General features: G+C 61.1%; 2 protein-coding genes across 6 annotated transcripts; both read right to left on the bottom strand.

Moving 5' to 3' along the window:
* Window positions 1-4,241: 4,241 nt before the first annotated feature.
* Window positions 4,242-6,515, bottom strand: FXYD2 (FXYD domain containing ion transport regulator 2). Its single transcript, XM_018923038.3, is given in 7 exon segments — window positions 4,242-4,432; window positions 4,579-4,609; window positions 4,748-4,784; window positions 5,370-5,444; window positions 5,568-5,606; window positions 6,210-6,240; window positions 6,242-6,515. Coding segments are annotated over 6 exon segments (273 nt in total). The 5' UTR covers window positions 6,308-6,515; the 3' UTR covers window positions 4,242-4,432; window positions 4,579-4,584.
* An 817-nt stretch (window positions 6,516-7,332) lies between these two features.
* On the bottom strand, window positions 7,333-16,775 carry FXYD6 (FXYD domain containing ion transport regulator 6). 5 transcript variants are annotated; one of them, XM_050983608.1, is made up of 8 exons: window positions 16,678-16,775; window positions 10,442-10,501; window positions 10,201-10,242; window positions 10,027-10,101; window positions 9,865-9,901; window positions 9,631-9,680; window positions 9,488-9,531; window positions 7,333-9,070 (listed from the first exon to the last, which is right to left on the bottom strand). In XM_050983608.1, exons 2-7 carry the CDS (start codon window positions 10,497-10,499, stop codon window positions 9,503-9,505), a joined length of 291 nt encoding a protein of 96 aa, XP_050839565.1. In that variant the 5' UTR covers window positions 10,500-10,501; window positions 16,678-16,775; the 3' UTR covers window positions 7,333-9,070; window positions 9,488-9,502. The 5 variants fall into 5 exon arrangements, with proteins under 5 accessions (XP_050839565.1, XP_050839567.1, XP_018778582.1 ...); XM_050983610.1 differs by having other exon boundaries at window positions 10,442-10,504; window positions 16,678-16,770; XM_018923037.3 differs by lacking the exon at window positions 16,678-16,775 and adding an exon at window positions 15,702-16,320.
* Window positions 16,776-18,454: the final 1,679 nt, after the last annotated feature.

Raw genomic sequence — 18,454 nt, 5'->3', positions numbered from 1 at the left:
GTTTATTGGGTACACCTGTGTGGAAGAGCGCTGGGCATGCCTGGGTAGAATTCTTTCCAGCAAAACCTGTCCTGGAACCCCGTGCCCCTCCTTCCCTGCTGCCCCCAGCCCCAGGGCTGGCCCTGTGTGGATGCTGAGGGGGGAAGGGCCCCACCTGGCCTGTGGCTGCAGCCCCCAGTGCCTCAGTTTCCCCAGTGGCAGAGGGGAGCAGGCGGCTGCTGCGTGGAGTGGCGGGAGGATAAATAAACGCCCTGAAGGTGGCCAGGGGCTGTGCCTCAGTAAAAGGCTACAAACCCCTGGACAAACAGGTGCCAGCAGGTCAGTGTACCCAAAAGCGACATCCTGCTTGAGCCCTTTGGGCGTGCACTGCAGCAGCGGCTGCGTTTCCATAAGGAGCCCTGGCACTCGTGAGTGTGAACAGACAGTGACACCAAAACGGGGAACAGTTGAAAACTTCCAGCCCAAACCATCCTGCGCCTCTGTTCTCTGCCAAGGGCTCAGCGTTCCCCGTGCCCCGAATCCTGGCCAGGCAGCCGGGATGCTCGGCTTCCCTAGGAAAAGCTCTTTCCCGGCAAGAAGCTGGGATTTGGTTCCCTCTAGTGTCGCCGCGCTCCGCGGCTGAGCGGGGACCGGGGCAGCGGGGACAGGGCCAGGGGGCTTCGAGGGGAGCCTGTGCCGGGGGGAGAGCAGAGTCCCTGTCCTTGCCAGCTCCAGGGGCTTTGCACACTTTTAGCAATCTCCAGGGGCTAAACAGCCTGCCCAGAACAGCCGTGGAGGGATTTAAAGCAGGGATTTAAAAGACAGATGTGTACAGATGTGACCTCTGGGGACCACTAAACCCCTGGCTTAGTGCTGGCCTTGGCAGCGTTGGTTAATGGACTTGGATGGTCTTAGAGGGGTTTTCCAACCTCTGTGATTCCAAGGCACGGTCCTGAGGCATGGGCTGGGTTCATGGGCACCCTCCTTTGCTTCCAGCCATGTCCTGCTGTCCATCCTGCTGTAATTCCCTCCAGGAAGAGCCAGCCTGGCCATCCTGGGCTGCACTCCCACAGCCTTGAGCAGTTACTCCCAATCACCTCCTCTTTGGGGCCCGTGTGACAGGGAAATGGGGGCTGGAGTGCCATTTCCTGGGGCTGCAGTGCCATTTCCTGGGGCTGGAGGGTAATTCCAGCCCGTGCAGTGCTGCTGTTCCTGCAGAGGTGCTGCTGCTGGATGCGCTGCCTTTTTGGAAGCAGAGCAGAGCAGAGGGAGGCTGAGGCACGTGGCTGGCTCCCTGCCAGCCCGGCCCATCTCTCCTCTCTCCAGTGCTCCTCTCTGGCTCCCTGAGTCACCATTTGCTGCTCTCCTCTTTAAACTAACGAGGAGACATTTTGCATTTGCATTTCCTCATGGGCGAAATGCGTCCCTGGCACCACGGGCAGGGCTGGCAGCTCCTCCCTGGCTGCTGCTGCTGCTCCAGGTCTGGCCCTGCTGCCTCATCTCCTCACTTCCAGCCAGGGATGAGCACAGGCACAGGCCAAGCCACAGCCAGCCAGAGCCCCTGTCCCTCCTTCCTGTCCACCCAGAGCTCAGCGAAGCAAACAGGGAATAACCAGCTCCAAGGGGAAGCTGTTTGGCTCTGGAAGCCTTCCCAGAGGAAAAGGGCACTCCAGTTGTCCACTGTATTATTTACCCAATCCCCTTTGTGCCGCAGAAAAGATTTACTCTGAGAAGATTAATGGCTCAAGGGGCTGTGAGAGAAATCCCCTGAGATTGCCTGGTTCAGGGGAGAAGGCCAACACCTCCTTGCCGAGGCCAGGGAGCACAGGGAAAGGCTGAGGGGCTGGCCTTGCCCGTGGGACACCCTCTGATGGGGACAATGGCTCGCCCTGGGGAGAGCAGGACCCTCTCACTGGGCCAGTGGCAGGAGACACGGTTTCCTTTTCCTGGGGTGCCCCCAGCTTCCCTCTGCCAAAGCTCCAGGGCTCAGCACCCCAATTAACATCTGTGGAGGCTCAGAGGGCTGCTGGCAGCTCCTCTGCTCCAGCTCAGAGAGGGCTCCTCTCCTGGGCATCCTGCCACTGGTTTGTGCCTGTCCCCTGCTCCTGGCTCCAGCCTGGAGGAGCACGGGGCTGGGCTGAGCTCTGAGGAGACCCTGCCAGCCAAAAGTCACACCCAGTGCCAGGTTTGGGTGCTGGGCATGCCCTGCCCTGCCCCTGTCCCCTGTCGGTGTCCCCAGCTGGGGTGTGGGGCCGTGCAGGTGCGGGCACACGTGGCTGTCCCCAAGCCGTGCAGAATAATGCCATTAATGCCATCTGGTGCCGAGACAGAGCTCCAGACACGGCTTTCCCCTCCCCTAATCCGGGCCCCAGAGCCACGGGGGTTCTGTCTGCAGGCTCCCGGGGAGGGAAGGGCATGGCTGCAGCCCTGGCACACTGGGGAGCCGGGCAGGAGGGGAGCCCTGGGGCTCAGGGCTGTGGGAGCTGCCTGAGGACCGGGCGGGCTTCACACCCTGCTGCCTTCCTGCCTGCAGGGACTTTCAGCTGCTGCATCTGGGGCCTCACACTCAGTGAGGCATGGGCAGGGCAGTTGTGGTGCGGCCAAACCCTCCTGTGCTGCTAAACAGGCACTTTGCTTAGAATCTCAGGATCCTTTAGTTTGCCAAACACCTCTAAGACCGATCGAGCTTAACCATTAACCATTTTCTTCCTTGGTCGAAGGACTCCTGTTCTGCTTGAGCTGTGCAAAGCTGCAACGAGTCTTTATTACTGGGTCACTGTCAAGTCAAAATTATATTCCAAAATAATCTCCTTACTGTGTTAAATAAGCACCTCAGATTAGACAAATTGCACGGATTTTGCCTAATAACCTTCCCCCAGCTAATCCTATTTTTCTGTCAATGTCTGACCTCCATTGAAGCCCACACCAACCTGGGGATCTGGTTTGTCCATCCTGGTGGTGCTGGGATGGTCGGGGTCACTGGAGGCAGCCCCTCGCACACCTGAACGACCACAGCGGCTTCAGGTGAGGGGAGGAAACCCCTGAGCTGGGGTTTCTTATCCAAACCATTCCCCAGCCAAGCAACCCCCAGAATGACGAGGCTGGGAGTGAGCTCCCCCCTGCATCCCCCCCGAACCCCTCCTTCTGCTCGTTTGGGGTGCCCGAGGTGCCCCTTGGTGCCAGGCTCGCAAGGGTGGGGGACACGCAGCCCTGTGCCCTCCCGTCACTAGGTGTCTGTGTCGGGCCAGCTCTCGGCACTCAGAGCGAACCTCCCTCCTCCTCACTCGCCGCCCAATTGCAGGAGAGTTTTGCTCTTTTTATTTTTCCCTTTTTTTTTTTTTTTTTTTTTTTTTTTTTTGAAAGAGGCGTTTCTGGCTGGATCTGAAGCTGAGAGAGGCCGAGAGCTCCCACAGAGCCCCGTGCTTCATCCGAGCCCCGTTCCTGACCCAGAAGGAAGCCTGGATCCTGCTCTGTGGAGCTGGGCTGGGCTGACCTTGGCTGGGCACCAGTCGCCCACTGAGCTGTTCCACCACTCCCCTCCCCAGCAGGGCAGGCAGGGATTAAAAACAGGGAAAATCCCCCAAACGCGGGGGTCAAGATAAAGGCAGTTTATAAAGTGAAAGCAGAGGGAGCGTGAGAGCAAGAAAAGGGAAAAAGAGGGAACGCAGAAGGCTGAAATTGTCCGCTTGCCACCTGCAGGTGATGCCCAACCCTTCCCAGGAAGTCAGGATTGTTCTGTAAGGCAAATGTTGTAACTCACAAGCACCCCTCTTTCTCCTCCTTTCCCTTTTCTTCTCTACCTGAGCAGGTGTCACCTGCTCTGCAATGTCCCTTTGGTCACTTTGGGGCTGTCCTGGCCGTGTCCCCTGCCAGGATCCTGCCCACCCCAGGGCCAGCGCTGCTGCTGTGGGAGCAGCAGGAACCAGAACTGGAGTGCTCCCAGCACCTTCCCAGCTCCCAACACACAGCCCAGCACCGCCAGGGCTGTCAGGGAGAGAATTAACCCCATCCCAGCCAGACACGAGCACACAAAGAGCCCCGCGGTGCTGCCAGCTGCTGCCTGGGCATCCCGAGGGGAAGGCAAGTGCCGCAGGATCCAGGACCTGCAGCTGGGAGAAGAAACATCTGGAGCAAAGCCAGGGCGGAGGCGCTGCCCCGTGCCTCGGGCTGCGGGAACCTTTCCTGGGTCTGCGGGGCAGAAAAGTGATTGGCTCCGGGCCAGGAGAGTGGGCGATTCCAACGCCTCGGGGAAGCAGTTTAACCTCTCGGAGCTTGAACTTTATTAGCCAAGAAACTCTCGCTGGGTCTGAGAGAGGGGGAAGCACGAGGGTAATTTGCCTTCTGGCCTTGCGGGGTAATGGATCCACTGGAGCGGGGTGAGGGGTGGCCGCTGGCCAGGACTCCGGGGCTTCGGCTGGAGCTCTGCTTCCACGGGGGCATGGCAGCTCTGGAACTGGAGAGAGGGAGGGTGGCACGGCCAGCGTGCCCCAGCCCCTCTCCTCCTGAGACAGACCCTCCAGGAGTACTTCTCTGAAGCACAAGTACCCCAGAGCATCGCTGCCCAGCACAGGGAGCCTGGCTGCCACTGCAGCCTCCTACCTGCACCTACAGCTCGTCCTCGTTCCCTTGTCTGTGGAGCAAAAAGCAAAGGGAGAAGTGTTACACTGGGCAACGTGGCTGAGAGAGGGGGGAGCAGGGGCTGAACCACGGCCCTGTCAGCTGGCAGGACTAGAACAGGCAGCAGAGATGAAAAGTGTGCAACACTCACCTCCTCTTCTTCCTCCCTCCGCAGTGGAACCGCTGGCCTGGGGACGAGAGGAGTGACTGAGGCTGAGCCTCCCCCCACCCCACCACAGCCACCCCTGCAGCCCTGGCACTGCCCACAGGCTCCTGCTCAAGCTGCCCCATGACTGCAAGTGCTGCTGGTTTCCATGGTTTTCTCCCTAAAATTAGTGAGCACCATCCTTGCAGCAGCTGTGACCGCAGCCACCCTGCACAAAGCGGTGCCAGAACACCCTGGCAGGACCACAGTGCTGACACTTAGCGTGGGGTCAGTCTGGGAGCCGCCGAGGTTGGAGGGCTCTGGGAACGCTGGCTCCCCTCTCTGGAAATGTCAGAGTTTTCTCTGCTATTTTTAATGAGTGACCTTCCCTCTGAAGCCCGGGCCCTGGCAGGGAAACACAAAATATTTACGTGGTCTCCCTCCCAACTTGGCCTGTGCTGGGAGCGTGCCTGGATGGAAAGTTCCCGGGCAGCCCCGGGGGAAGGCTGTGCCCACCCCTGCTGCTGTGGGGGCAGGGTTGGTGACCCCCAGCCCCCTCCCAGCCACAGGAGGGGCTGAGTGGAGCAGGAACAGAGCCGGGGTGTGTCCGGCCCACCCAGGCACTTACTGAGGATGATGAGGAGCCCGATCACAAAAGCCACGAAGGCGAAGATCAGCCCTCCGTTGCGGATGGTGTCATAGTCTGGGGAGGAGCACAGCCAGGAGGTGTCAGACCAGCCCGAGCCTCTCCCAGAGCCCACGGCAGAGTGGCAGGGGCTGCCCGTCCCCCTGCCTGCAGCACCGACCTGCCCGGGCACACACTCACCGTAGCTGAACCTGTCCTGGCCCTGCTCAGGCACTTGCTCTAAAAAGAGGAAAAACTCCAGTGAGAGCCACGTCCTCACGGTGTGGAGGTGGGAGAGACCAGAACTGCAAGTGACAGTGCTGTGACCTCCTTGGCACGCAGCTGAGCCAGGAATCTCCTGGGTCTCACCCCAGGAGCTTTAACGTCCTGGGCAAATTCACGGGATGCACCTGCAGGCGGCACTTGCAGGATGCTCCAGGTGCAGCTGCAGGCAGGAACCCAGCCCCACTGCCCTCGGGAAGTGCCACTGCCTGCAGGACTCCAGCAACGGCTCCGTCCCCTCAGAGCTCAGACTGAACAACCCCTGGGGCTCACACTGCGCACCAGATGCACCCCAAAACCCCTCCGTGTCACCGAGCTCGTCACCACGCCAGCCACCTTACCTGAGTGCTCAACCCTCTGCCGGGAGCAGCTTGGAAGGAGAAATCACCCCCAGAAGAAGCCAAACACCAGCTGGCACCGATGTGCCACGGAGCTGTGGAGCTCTGAGGATCCAACCTCACATCTGCCCACCCCAAATCCTCATCGAGAGCTTCCCCCGCGGTGGGAGGGACGGGCGCTGCTCCTGCAGGGAGGTGTCCCCGTGGAGGTGGCTGTCCTTACCGTCAGCCATGGCCTCGGCGTGTCGTCGCTCAGGCGGGCGCCTCGCTCTGCGAGTGGGCACCCACGGGAAGGCGCATTAATTGGGAGACAAACCTCATTAAACATTAATGGCCTCGGTGTAATGTTTATCGCAGTCACGAGGGGAGGCACAGGGCTCCCGCCCGCCTTTGGGAAAGAGGGAGGGGAGGGAAGGGCAGGGGCAGCACCCACCGTGCCAGCCGCTGGAGAGGGCTGGGCACCCCGAGCTGCGCGTCCTTGTCCCGGCCCTCCCTCCCGTTCCCATTGTCCGCCCTGCTGGGCATCACCTCCTGCCGTGGTGACGAGCCGAGGGATGGGCTCAAATACAGGCTGCCACCGCCTTTTGCTGGAGGGGAGCGGGCAGCACCGCCCGTCCTCCCAGCCTGGCACCGAGAGTGTCTCCCCTCGGCCGGGTCAGCACCTCCGTGCCAGCTCCTAGCCCTCCGGGGGCCCAGCCGCACCGGGATGGCCATGGCGCATCCCTGCCGGCGGTGGGCACCGGGATGCCGTGCCCCTCCCCGGGCGGTGCCAGCCCCGGGCCCGGCGTGGCCAGCTGCCAGGAGGGCTGTGCAATCCAGTTTGCTCTAATCTCGCCATCAGCGAGCGGGAGTCACGCGCACAAGCCGATTAACGCGGCCGGGGGGGAGCCGGCCCCGAGGGACGCTCCCTTCGGCAGGGCTGGCAGACCCCCGGAGCCCACGCAGCCCGGCCCCGGTGCCACGGGGCGCAGCCAAGCCCCAGGAGGGTGCTGCCGCAGGTGGGGCCGTCACAGCGGCTCTGCTGTCACCGCTGTCACCGTGCCCTGGCAGCGCTCAGCATCCGCCGGAGCGGCGCGCCAGCAGCGCGACACGGCCGCTCCCAAAAAGCCGAGGGACAAAAGCGTCCGCGGCCGCGCCCCCGCGCTCCCTTCCCACGGGCTCCGGCTCTTGCTGAGCTGCAGAGGGGTGCAGGAGAGGAGAGGGCTCGGCCCGCACAAAGCCCGGCTGTGCTGCCCAGGGCGCTGCCCCTGCTCCCCTGGCCCAGCCCGGCCACAATGGGACGGCGTGGGAAGCTGCCAGGCTGCCCTGGGAACGCCACGGCCCTCGAGACAAGGCAGGCAGGCACGGATAGAAACGATATTTTATTCCTTTCCCCTTAGGTCACAGCACAGAGCACACCAGCCCTCCAGCACAGCAGCACACTCGCCTATTTAAAAGGAGACACAATAGCTCAGTTTATTTTACAACAGTCAGGGTTTGGCCATTTCACACACCACAGGGAGCTCTTTGTTTCGTGGTAACACCGACGGCACACTAGGGACAGCACCGGGACACACACCGTGACACTCGGGGGCCGGGCTGGGGTCTGCTCTGCCCAGGAGCTCTCTGCAACAGCCAGGACGGAGGGAAGGGACACAACACGAGAGACATGGTCCCTCTGCCTGGCATAGATGGGACAGAGCTTCCCAGTGCCACCAAGTGACGCCAAGCATGCAGGGACACAGAGCACGCTGGAGGCAGGGCCACCACAGTGGGAAGGACACAGCAGAAACTCCTCTCAAAACCATCCTGGGGGACAGGACCCCCTTCCCAGCGTGGGATGGCACCCTGGGGGGTTTCAGTGAAGCCCTGGGGACCCCCCACTGCTGCCACACCCAAGCTGGCAGTCCCCAGCCCCAGCCGAGGTTTTACCTGCCCATGGACATGGGGAAAAGCCAAAAATCACAGGTTTGCCTCTGACCCATGAGAGCACAGAGGGTGACAATGACCTCTGGGCTCAGCACGTTGCCACAGTGCAGCCTCAGGTGTGCAAAAGCCCCAGGAATCACTCAGTGCCACTCGCTGCTGCTCCATGGGGAGAGGGGACAGCTGGCACAGGGGGTGACACGGAACCACCACGGGACAACACACAGCACAGACACAGGTGGCACAGGGAGTGACAAGGCACCAGCAGGGGCAGGGAGCACCAGGAGGAGATGCCACCACCCCTTCTGTGCCAGAGACAAGCACAGACAGGATCTCTGGTTCTCTTTAGCCCTCAGACTGTGCCACCCACCCAGCTCTGGCTCGCGGGCAGGAGCTGGTTTGTGCTGGTCAGTGAGGTCACTGCTGTGCTGCTGCCCTCACCCACAGTGTCACCGTGCTGGGGACCTCACGGGCTTCTCTGCCCCCACGGCCTTGCCTCACACTTAAAGCAGCGTGCCCCAGGTCTAACCAGGGACAGAAACAACTCCCTGACAGGGAGTGCAATGCAGGAGAGGCAGGAGAGCCCCCTTCAGCCTTGAATCCAGCACCCCAGTGACCCCAGCAAGGGGGGCTGAGCCATGGGAGGTCCCTGCCTGGCCCACCCCCCACCATGGTTGTTTTCAGGCTGGGGGCATGCAGGGGGTTATTGCTGAAATGGGGATGGGTGGCCCTGAAATGGCTGGGCAGGTCCCCAGGGCACTGCAAGTCCCCAAGCCCTGCCCAAAGCCAGGGGGGCTGTGCTGCTGGCCCTGGGCAGGGAAAGGGGGTCCCTGACCCACAGCCCCAGGCGTGGAGGGCACCCCGAAGGGCAGCCAGTCCTACAGAGCCCGAGTCACACGCACAGCACGAGGAGGGTGAGGAGAAAGTCACGATTACAACACCAGCAACAACTAGCCCTAGAGGTAAGGATCATCTCACAGCAACGTTGCACACCACGGAAGGCAGAGGACAGTGAGCGGAGTTTAGTCGGGTTAGGGACAGAGAACTGGTGCTGGAGCACAGAGGGGACACGGACACGGCAGCCCCGCGTCTCCTGAGAGGTTCCTGCTGCTGGGATCTCAGTCTCCTCACAGGCCGTGGGCATCTGCACTCCGGGTGTCCCTCCTGGGGTCTCTGGCTCTGCGTGGGGAGCAGAGCAGGGGTCAGACTTTCCCCACACTGCTCCCAACATGGCTCCAGCCTTCCCCTTCTCCACAGCAGGGCACAGCCCAGGAGGTCGAGGAGCTCAGAGTGAGGAACTCACACCCAGCTTTCTGAACACCCTAAAACCAAAACCACTCCGGGGTGGAGGAGCAGCAGAAAAGGAAGTGTAACACAAGGGAAAATCCGGACAGATGCTTCCTTTTCCTGCCTGTGGACACTCAGGACCTCACCACCATTGAGTTTCCCTGCTGTGGACCCCACCAGTGCTCGCCCCCACCCCATCCCAGGGAGGCAGAGCTGCTCAGTCCCACTGGTCAGCTCAGAGCCCTGCAGTCACCCCCACAGGCAGCCCCAGCTGTCCCTCCCATCCTGATTCCCCCACCCTGGACTCACAGCATTGGCTCCTGCTCAGTTCTCTGCCTTCTGTGCCGCCGTTGCTGCAAAGTAAAGAGCAGAGGGGTTTGTGGTGCCTGCCCAGCAGGGAGGGGGCTGTGGCAGGGGGAGGTGGCACAGTGACCCCAGGACAGTGACCTTACCGTTCGAGGTGATCAGGTTCTCTGCCTGAGCCTCTTCGTCCCCTGGAGCCCTGCAAGGAGAGGAGCACGGTGAGGGCAGCTGGGATCTGAGCCCCATCAGGGGCTGGGGTGGCCAGGAAGGTGCACGGGGAGCAGGCAGAGCTGCTCCCCCAAAGGGACACCCAGAGAGTGCAGGAGGATGGAGCAGAGGGCCTTTCCAAGGGAGGTGTTCCCCACCAGGTTGCCCTCACTCACCTGGGCTTCTGCTTGAAACTGCACCTGCACCTCCTGCCTGCAAGGGGAGAGAAGCAAGGTGAGCATGGCCCAAAGGAGAACAGGATGAGGCCATTCCCACCACAGGGAACAGCCCCTGCTGCCCCACCTGCCAGCCCAGCACCCAGCACATCCCCGACTTACTGAGGATGAGGAGAATGCCCACGGTGAACAGGACCACGGCGAACACCAGCCCCCCAATCCTCAGGCTCTGGTAATCTGGGAGAGGGACACACAGGGCTCATTCCTGCTGGCTTCAGGGAGGGGACAGCTCTTTGCTGCCCACGGCCACCCCCACGCTCAGCCATGCTCACTCACCATAGTTAAAGGGATCCTCCTCCTCCTTCTCCTGGGTGGCCACTGGAAAGGAGCAGACAAGGGGGGGTGAGGTGAGCGAGCCCCTGGCTGAGCCCTGCCAGCTCCCCTCAAACCCTGCCGCTCTGGGCTCTCGTGGCTGCTGCCCCACACCCCACTCCAGCCCCCTTGGATCCATGTGGAGGCTGTTCCTGGGGTTCCCCAGCCTGTTCCTGAGGTGTGTGGGGACAGCACAGGCACCTACCGTCTGCCAGGGCTGCTGGCACAAGCAGGGAACACAGGAAGATGAACGCTGCCTCCATGGCTGCTGGGAGAGAGGGGAGAAGAGGGTGTCAGCACCAGATACCTCAGGAGGTCACTGGGACAAGGCCAGGGAGCATGGGGGAGCTGCAGACAGCCCATGGCTGGCTGTGTGGGCTGGCAGGGCCAGCCCATACCACGGGGAGAGCCAGGCTAGTCCTAGGAAACACCCAGGGTACCTGGTGCCATCGCTGTGCCCAGCCCAGCAGTTCAAAGGCAGGAAGGGAAGGGGTTGAGCAGCCAGACAGATTTTTTTGGATGCATTTTCGACCATCTCCACTTGGCATAAATCTCAGTGCAGTCTCAAGTTTGCTCTGCAGGCAATGGGGCCAACACCCCAACAATCCCACTCTGGGCACCTCTGGCAGCGCTGCCCAAACCCTCCTGGAGCTCTGGCAGCCTCAGGGCTGTGCCCATTCCCTGGGGAGCCCGGGCAGTGCCAGCACGCTCTGGGGGAAGAACCTTTTCCTAATATTCAACCTACACCTCCACAGAGACAAAAATAATCAAAAAAGAGGCTGGATTTACAGTTACCCTAGATTGCTAAAACACTCAAGCCTAAATCCCGCTGTCTTTGGGAGAAGTTGGCATCACTTAACCAGTTTGCTGAATATTTCCAGCCTCTAAACTGGGACAGACTCCATTCGCACTTGGGATTATTTTTTTAATGTGGTTTTCATTTCAATTAAAAACTTTCTCAAGAAGATTTAAGAGACACTGTGGAAGAAGAGGCAAGAACAATTTGAGTTTGCTGTTTCTTCATCTGCTCTTAAAACTTCATTGGTTTTGAGCATCCCAGGGCTCCTCTCAGCACAGCACAGCACGGCACCGGCCACCAGCCCCCGACCCGGCCTCTGGTGATGATTTGTCCCAATTAGCACAGCAATTACACTGCCGCAACGAGGCCAGTGGCCCTGGTGGGACTGAGCTCAAAGACACGCTTGCCCTCCGGGCTCCCTGCAGCAGCAAGGAGAGGCCTTAAATAATCTCGGTGTCCCCTCCTGTCTCTGTCCCTTCACTGGGGACACCCGGCCGGAGCTCGGACCTTTCTCCCCGGCTGTGAGGACGCTGTGGCCGGGCTGTGAGGCTCCGTGCCAGCTCGGGCAGGGGGACAAGTCCCCAGCTGCCCTTGGGATGGGCACCTTCGCTGCCGGGACAGACCGGGCAGCGCTGCTCTGCCGAGGGAGGGCATGGCTACCTACAGCCTGCTGCCAGCATCCCTCCTGCAGCCCCCAGGGGACAGCCAGGGGACAGCGGGGAGCTGCTCCCCGTCCTGCCCGCTGGCACGGGGCGCTGCAGACCCGCTCGTCTGCGAGCTGCGTGCGGGGGACACCTCGCAGGCTGATGCAGCCCCTCGGAGCGGGGTGGTGCCAGGCTGGCCGCTGCCAGCGTCCCCGCAGCTGCCCGGGGCTCTGCCTGCTGCTGTCAGCGGTGCCAGGCGGTCACCCCGTGCCCCGGCGCCGGGCTGGGTGCCCATACATGGTCGGGAGCACGGAGAGGGCTCGCTGCTGGCTCGGCAGTGCAAGGGAGGTTATCGGGAGCCCTGCGCGGCCCCGAGCGCGCCGAGTGCTACGGAGCGGCTGCAGCTGCTGCGCTGGATTAGTGCCGATAAGGAAGGGGCCCTCGACACGGCAGGAATTCAGCTCGCTGACGATGCAGAGCCCGGCGGAGTGCCGCTCTTCAGCCCCTGCGGAGCCTGACCTGATTCCGCTGCAGCCTCCAGCCCAGGCCAGCCCAGCCCCGCTGCCCCGGGGTCCCCCAGACCCTGCCACGGCCCCTTCTCGCAGTTTGTGCTCCACACTCCGGGACTAGCACGGAGCAGGCTCAGCAGTGCCCACCAGAGCTGGCCCCAGCAGTTCCCAGTGCACCCACAGAGGCAGCCCCGGCTCCACCGACCCTCCCAGAACCCGCCTTGATCACCACAACCCGCGGCTTCCCAGGGTAATTGCTGTCCCTCCCTCCCCTTCCACGGCTTGCCATTCCGAAGGGAAGTGTTTACCCGAACACTGGAGGGTTTCATCCCCCTCTGCTGCAGCTGCTGGGCCATTGTGAGCGCGGGGCTGCACGGGAGCGCTCCCAGACAAACCCCCTCGCTTGCTGAGATGCAGATTTCGGGGTAATTACCAGCTCTTAGAAACACACACAAAGAACCCACAGCTGGTGACACAGTCACCTCGAGCTGCACATGCCCCATCTCTCACGCTGGAAGCTGCAAAATCAGTCACTTTACCCTGCGAGGGCTCTGTGTGTGCTCAAGGGCTGTGACCCAGCTCTCATGCTGTGATCAATATTAATTGGCTCCCATATTTCTCAAACAAATCATTCATCAGATTTTTACTGTTTTGCTGCTGTTTGCCTGCTACTGGCTCATTCCCTGAAGAACACACTCAGGGAATTTTGTGTTATTTCCTGCCCTGAGCCCCTCCACGTGGCACTGGGCCCTGCCCAGCCACACACACCCCCTCCAACCCTTTGCTCAGCGTTTGGCTCCTCGCACGCAGCGCGGCAGAGTTCACTGCTGGGCCGAGCCAAGCACGCAGCACACATATGCTCTTTGTTTTTCCATCTCAGTTCCTAGAATTCACACACTTGCCTGCGCTCAGCCTTATCTCTGCACGAGTGAGCCGCCAGGATTGGCAGTGTCCCTGCTCCAAAGGCAAACATGGCGCTCCGCAGCGCAAACGAGCCTAGCTCTTCTCCAAGGGAGCATATGCCTTGCAAAAAGCCACAGGTTTTTTGGGTTGCTCCAAGCTGGCCCACCCACCTCTTCCTGAAGCTGAAATAAAGTGAGAAGAGCGAGCACTGCCGAGGGTTTGCCGCTCTCCTCGCTCCTGCCTTGCCTCATGGTGACTCCAGCTGTGCCTTGGCACAGGAAGGGAGAGGAAAACAGCAGCTGCCACGTCCCACAGACCAAATCTTTCCCTGTTTTCTCTCCATTGGTGACACAAAGTTTGGAGTCACCACGGGCAGTGGCAATGCCTGTGACTCAACCAAAACAAGGGGGTTTCCTGTTAAAGCTGCAAGATCCGGTGAAACATGGAGAGAGGCGGAGCAGCACCAGAGTGAGCAGCAGCGTCCAGAGTTCGCCTTCCCTCTCATCCCAGCTCAGCCTGCTGCTTTTTGAGGGATACCAGATATCTTCGCACCATCCCTATCCCCACAGAGGAGCCGGTGGTAGGAGGAGGCAGCAGGAACTTGTGAGAGGCTCAGGGGCAGGAAGCAGCCACACAGAGTGAGGAAGCACATGGAGTTTGCTGTTCTCTGGGAGGATACGGATGAGAGAGGGTTGGGGGATTAACCCAGTTCTGCCAGAGCTGGACCTGCCCCATGGTGAGGGTCAGTTCTCCCTGCCCAGCACAGCCAGCAGTGACACCAACAAGGCCGGGTGACAGGGCAGGGTGACACCCTGGCAGCAGGAGCCGCCCGCACCCACGCGAGCTGGCTGATGATTCACAGCCCTGCCACGCGCACAGGCACCACTCCCTCCATGCAGAGCACAGCCACGGCTCCTCCTCAGCCTCTTCCTCCTGCTTGATCCCTCCTTGCCCGTTCCCACTGGCTTGGTGTGTGTGCGTGCATGGAGCCCGGCCCAGGGAGAGGAGCAGGCAAATCTGGGCAGACAGACCCAGTCTCTCCTGCCTGGCTCAGCTCTCTGCATCGCAGCAAATCCTGCCAGAGCAAGGCAGGTGAATTTGTAACGCTGCCGTTGGATCTCCAAGCCCCCTTTTCATCGTTTTGCATAGCTCTGCCCTGTCAAGTCTCAACCATCACAGCACAGCCTCCGCCTTCCGTCAGGAGTCCTCAGGGCATCTCCCGAAGATCAGAGCTAGTTAAAATCTCTGGTTTCTGTGCAAAGCCCCCCAGACCGTGACAGCAGCGCTCCGTTGCCCGGGGCGTTTAAGAGCGTGCATGTGTGAATGGACATTTCCAGCTCTGCATAGATGGGCTCTTCTGCCATTTCACGTCAGCATCAATCTGGCTATTAGTGTGCCTGTTGTTGTGCTTCGTGCTTCTAAATGAGAGAGGAGAGGAGATTTCCAGCCCTCGCCATTCTGGTGTGGATGGCCCTTCCCAAATCCAGTGCTGATTCAGAGGCTGCCTGGCTGGGTGACACGCTTTACTGCAGTCCAACTGTCTCTTCGGCTGGATTGGAGTGTCTCAGCACACCATCCCTCATCTGTACCCCAGAACTCCACTTGCCTCCTGCAGGGCTTCTTCCAGCCTCATGGAACTGGCCCTAAACCATTGAGGAGCCTCAGCCAAGGCTGCCTGGCCATGTGGGGCTTAGCAGAGTCCCCAGCCCCACGATGACACCCCAATGAAGCAGCGAGGCCAATCCTTCACTGGGGCAAACCTCCAGTGCAAACCCTGCTGAGCTTAAGGCTGCCTGGCCAGGAAACCTAGCCTGGGCTCCAGCAGGTACAAAATATCACCTCCCACAGGAGTCTGCTGCTCCTGATCCCTCCTTATTTGATTAACAGATAACCAAGGGCTGTAAACCTGACTGTGGACCTGCCTGGACCCACCACACCCTCGTTTGGCCACACACCAGCTGAATGAGCTGGGCTCTGCAGGGGCATCAGCCACAAGAATCCCACAGGTGAGACAAGGAGGGGCTCCCTGAAGGATCCTGGTGATGAGAGTACCCCAGACCATCAAAACAGCCTGGCAGTGCAGCGTGCAAAGAGCTGTCTGAGGCTCCTGAGTGCGCTGGGTACCACAGCAGGGCCACGCTCTGCAGCACACCAGAGCAGACATTTTCTCCCTTCTCTCCTCTGCTGTCACCATCAGCCACGACCACCGTGAGCACAAGGCAGACAGCAGTGCCCAGCAGCACGGTTGCTGTCCCCAGCAACACTGCCCCAGCACAGAGTGATGGGCAGGTGGCACAGCCCCTGGCTGGGACAGGACAGGACAGGACCCCTCCATGCTGCCAGTGCCAGTGGTGCTCTCTCCATGCTCGGGGACACAACAGCTGCAGAGCTCAGCAGCCTTGTTACACCTTGCAAACACACAAACAGCCTGAAAGGCAAACACGGGGGAGCAGCTGGTTTGCTGTGCCACGGAGTGCCTTCCACACCCAGCACAGCCGTGGCTCCCCACCATGTTTTACCTGAATGGGCACGTTGAGACAAAGCAGATTAAATTTCCAGGTGAGTTTGAGCCATGAGGGTGATAGGGGGAAGGTGCAGGCAGACTCACACCTTGCAGGCACAGGATATCCTCCAGCAGGTTCCACAGGTGGCCTGGCTTGGCAGCCATGGCACTTCATGCTGGCAGCTCTCCACTTCACTCCGCCTTGGAACCGTGGTCCAGTTGTGCACGAGCAGGGATTCTCCGGGCTTGTCTTTGTTTCAAACTGGGAGCAAAACCACCCAGCGGGACTGAAAATCCCAGGGGGACCCTGCAGCATCTTGGAGCGCTGCGGGTGTGCCAAAATGGGTGCTCCATTCTAATCCACACACGGCTTTCCCCGAGAGGCTGCTTCTTCACGCTGCTTATTCACATCCACACAAACCACCTGTCACTTTCCCTCCCACAGAAATATCCCTGCAAGATCCAAGTTCCACCACATGGACTCCAAAATCCGTTTCTTTGGAAGCATTAATTACACACCCTGAGAGACACGCTCTTCCCTTCCTCAGTACGCCTTCCCGGGCTGAGGCGCTCGGCTGTTTACGCACGGTGTTACTACAACATGGAACAACAGGAGCCAGTGCGCTGCCAAGGGCTGCGAGAATGGGATCCCCCGGCTCCCCGGGATCCCCCCGCTCTCCGGGATCTCCCCGCTCCGCGCAGCCCTGCCAGCCTGCGGAGCACCGCCCGCGCTCCGGCTCTCCCCGCGGTGGTCTCGGGTGGGGTCCGCCGGGGCATCCTCCCCAGCACGGGGGGCTGGTAGCCAGGCAACGGTGGGATGAGGGAAACCGCGGTACCCGGCGTTGCCATGGCAGCCGCCGGGGCCGGGGCGAGGGGCGATGCCCCGGGGCAGCGGGGCGGGGTCCCGGCCGCCTCTCCGCTGGGAGCGGGCTGGGGCTCGGTACCGCACCCCGGTACCGGGGCGCGCACCCCCGAGCGGGCAGCCCGAGCCGCGCTGCCGGGCGCTGCCGGGCGCCCCCCGAGCCCACCGTTCCCTCCCTTCCTCCCCAGCGCCCCCCGAGAGCCCTCGGCAGCCGGACCCACCTGAGCTGGCCGGGCGGAGCCGGGCAGAGCCGGGCTGGCCCCGCGGCTCCGGGCGGTGCCGGGGAGCGGAGCGGAGCGCGGAGCGGGGCTGCCGCACAAAGGGGAGCGGGCGGGCGGGGCGGGGGCGGCGCCTGCGGGGCGGGGGGCGCGGGCAGCGGCGGGGGCGCGGCCAGCACGGCCCGGCCCCCGGCGGCTCCCAGATCCCCCCAGAGGAAGGCACGGGGATGCTCAGGGGGATGGAATCCCTCTGCTCCGGACACTGCTGGGAATGTCCAGCCTACAGAAGAGAAGCTCCAGGGCGGGCTCAGAGCCCATTTGAACGCCTAAAGGGGCTCCAGGAGAGCTGGAGAGGGACTGGGGACAAGGATTGGAGACACAAGAGGGAAGGGCTTCCACTGCCAGAGGATGGGGTTAAATGGGATATGGGGAAGAAATTCTTCCCTATGTGGGCGGTGAGGCCCTGGCACAGGGTGCCCAGAGGAGCTGGAAGTGTCCAAGGCCAAGTTGGATGGGGCTTGGAGCAACCTGGGATAGTGGGAGGTGTGTCAGGGATTTGGAACTTGATGGCCTTGAAGATCCCTTCCAACCCAAACCATTCAGTGGTTCTACTGTGTCAGGGTGCATGCAGGGTGCAGGTGTGGAGGGAAATGCTCACCTGGCTGTGAAACATCCCTTCCCACAGCCCAGCAGGCCTGGACTCTGCCCTGAGCTGTGCTCCTGGCGTGGGGGGAGCCAGGAACAGCCTGGGAGCTCAGAAAACGCACACAGATGAATTGCAAACATGGCACAGAGCCCCTGCTGCCCGGCTGCCTCCTGACAGCTGGGAAAGGGGCTGCCAGGCTGCCAGGCCAGGTGGCCCAGCTCACAGGGCTTCAGTCACGTCACTCAGCCAATCTCAGGGCCCACCCAGGTCAGGGTGGGCAGCAGAGCCACTTTTCCAGCCTGGCCTGGCTCAGTTTCAGGCACACCCAGGACCTGGCACCTGCACTGCCTGCCCTGAATCCAGCAGCATCTGGCAGAAAACCAGACCTGGAGCAGCCCAGGGCAGGTCAGGAACCAGGGCATGCTTCAGCCAGCCAGGACAAAACGCTCTGGGACAGAAGGGCTGGCCAAAAAGCCCCATGCAGAGCTCTGAAAGCCCTGCCACAGAGCTTTGTGGCAGGCCCCAACTCTTCCCATCACACAGCCAGGCCTGTTGGGAGGAGCAAGATGGGCAGGAGATCCTTGTTCAGTCAGGTGGGAGCAGGGTGCTGGGGGCACTGCCAGGCAGAAGCTGAGAGCTGTGGGCACCACCCCATCCCAGGCCAGACTGGCACATCTCTGTCTGCCTGGAGAGCCATTTCTTCTTGGAAAAACACCTCAGCAATGCTGTCAGCACCGAGCTGGCTCATCCCCTGCTAACTCCAACGCAGCTGAGATAGAGATCAGGCAGTGACGGCACCGCTCCACAGCCATCTCCCTGCTTCCAGTAAAACATAAAAAGAAAATAAGCCAGCACTGGCATCTCAAGGCAATTATTCAAAGGGTCAAGAGATACAGACCAGCACTGAGGAGCTGGAAAACATCAAGTCCCTCTAATGCATAAGGATAATAGGATAAGGCTGTCAGTTACCCTGCAGAGAGGGAGGCAGGGATCAAACCACTATAATCAAGTTTTGGCCTTCTCTGACCTTATCTGCCTCTCAGCTGTCATTATCCACAGCACACAGTAAAACATGCAGGTGTGACCATGCCCTGGAGGCTGCAGTGAGCACAGTGGGGCTCTGAGCACAGATGC

The sequence above is a fragment of the Serinus canaria genome, chromosome 24 (genome assembly GCF_022539315.1).
Source record: "Serinus canaria isolate serCan28SL12 chromosome 24, serCan2020, whole genome shotgun sequence".
Taxonomy (NCBI): domain Eukaryota; kingdom Metazoa; phylum Chordata; class Aves; order Passeriformes; family Fringillidae; genus Serinus; species Serinus canaria.
This window is presented reverse-complemented; position numbering and strand designations above follow the sequence as displayed.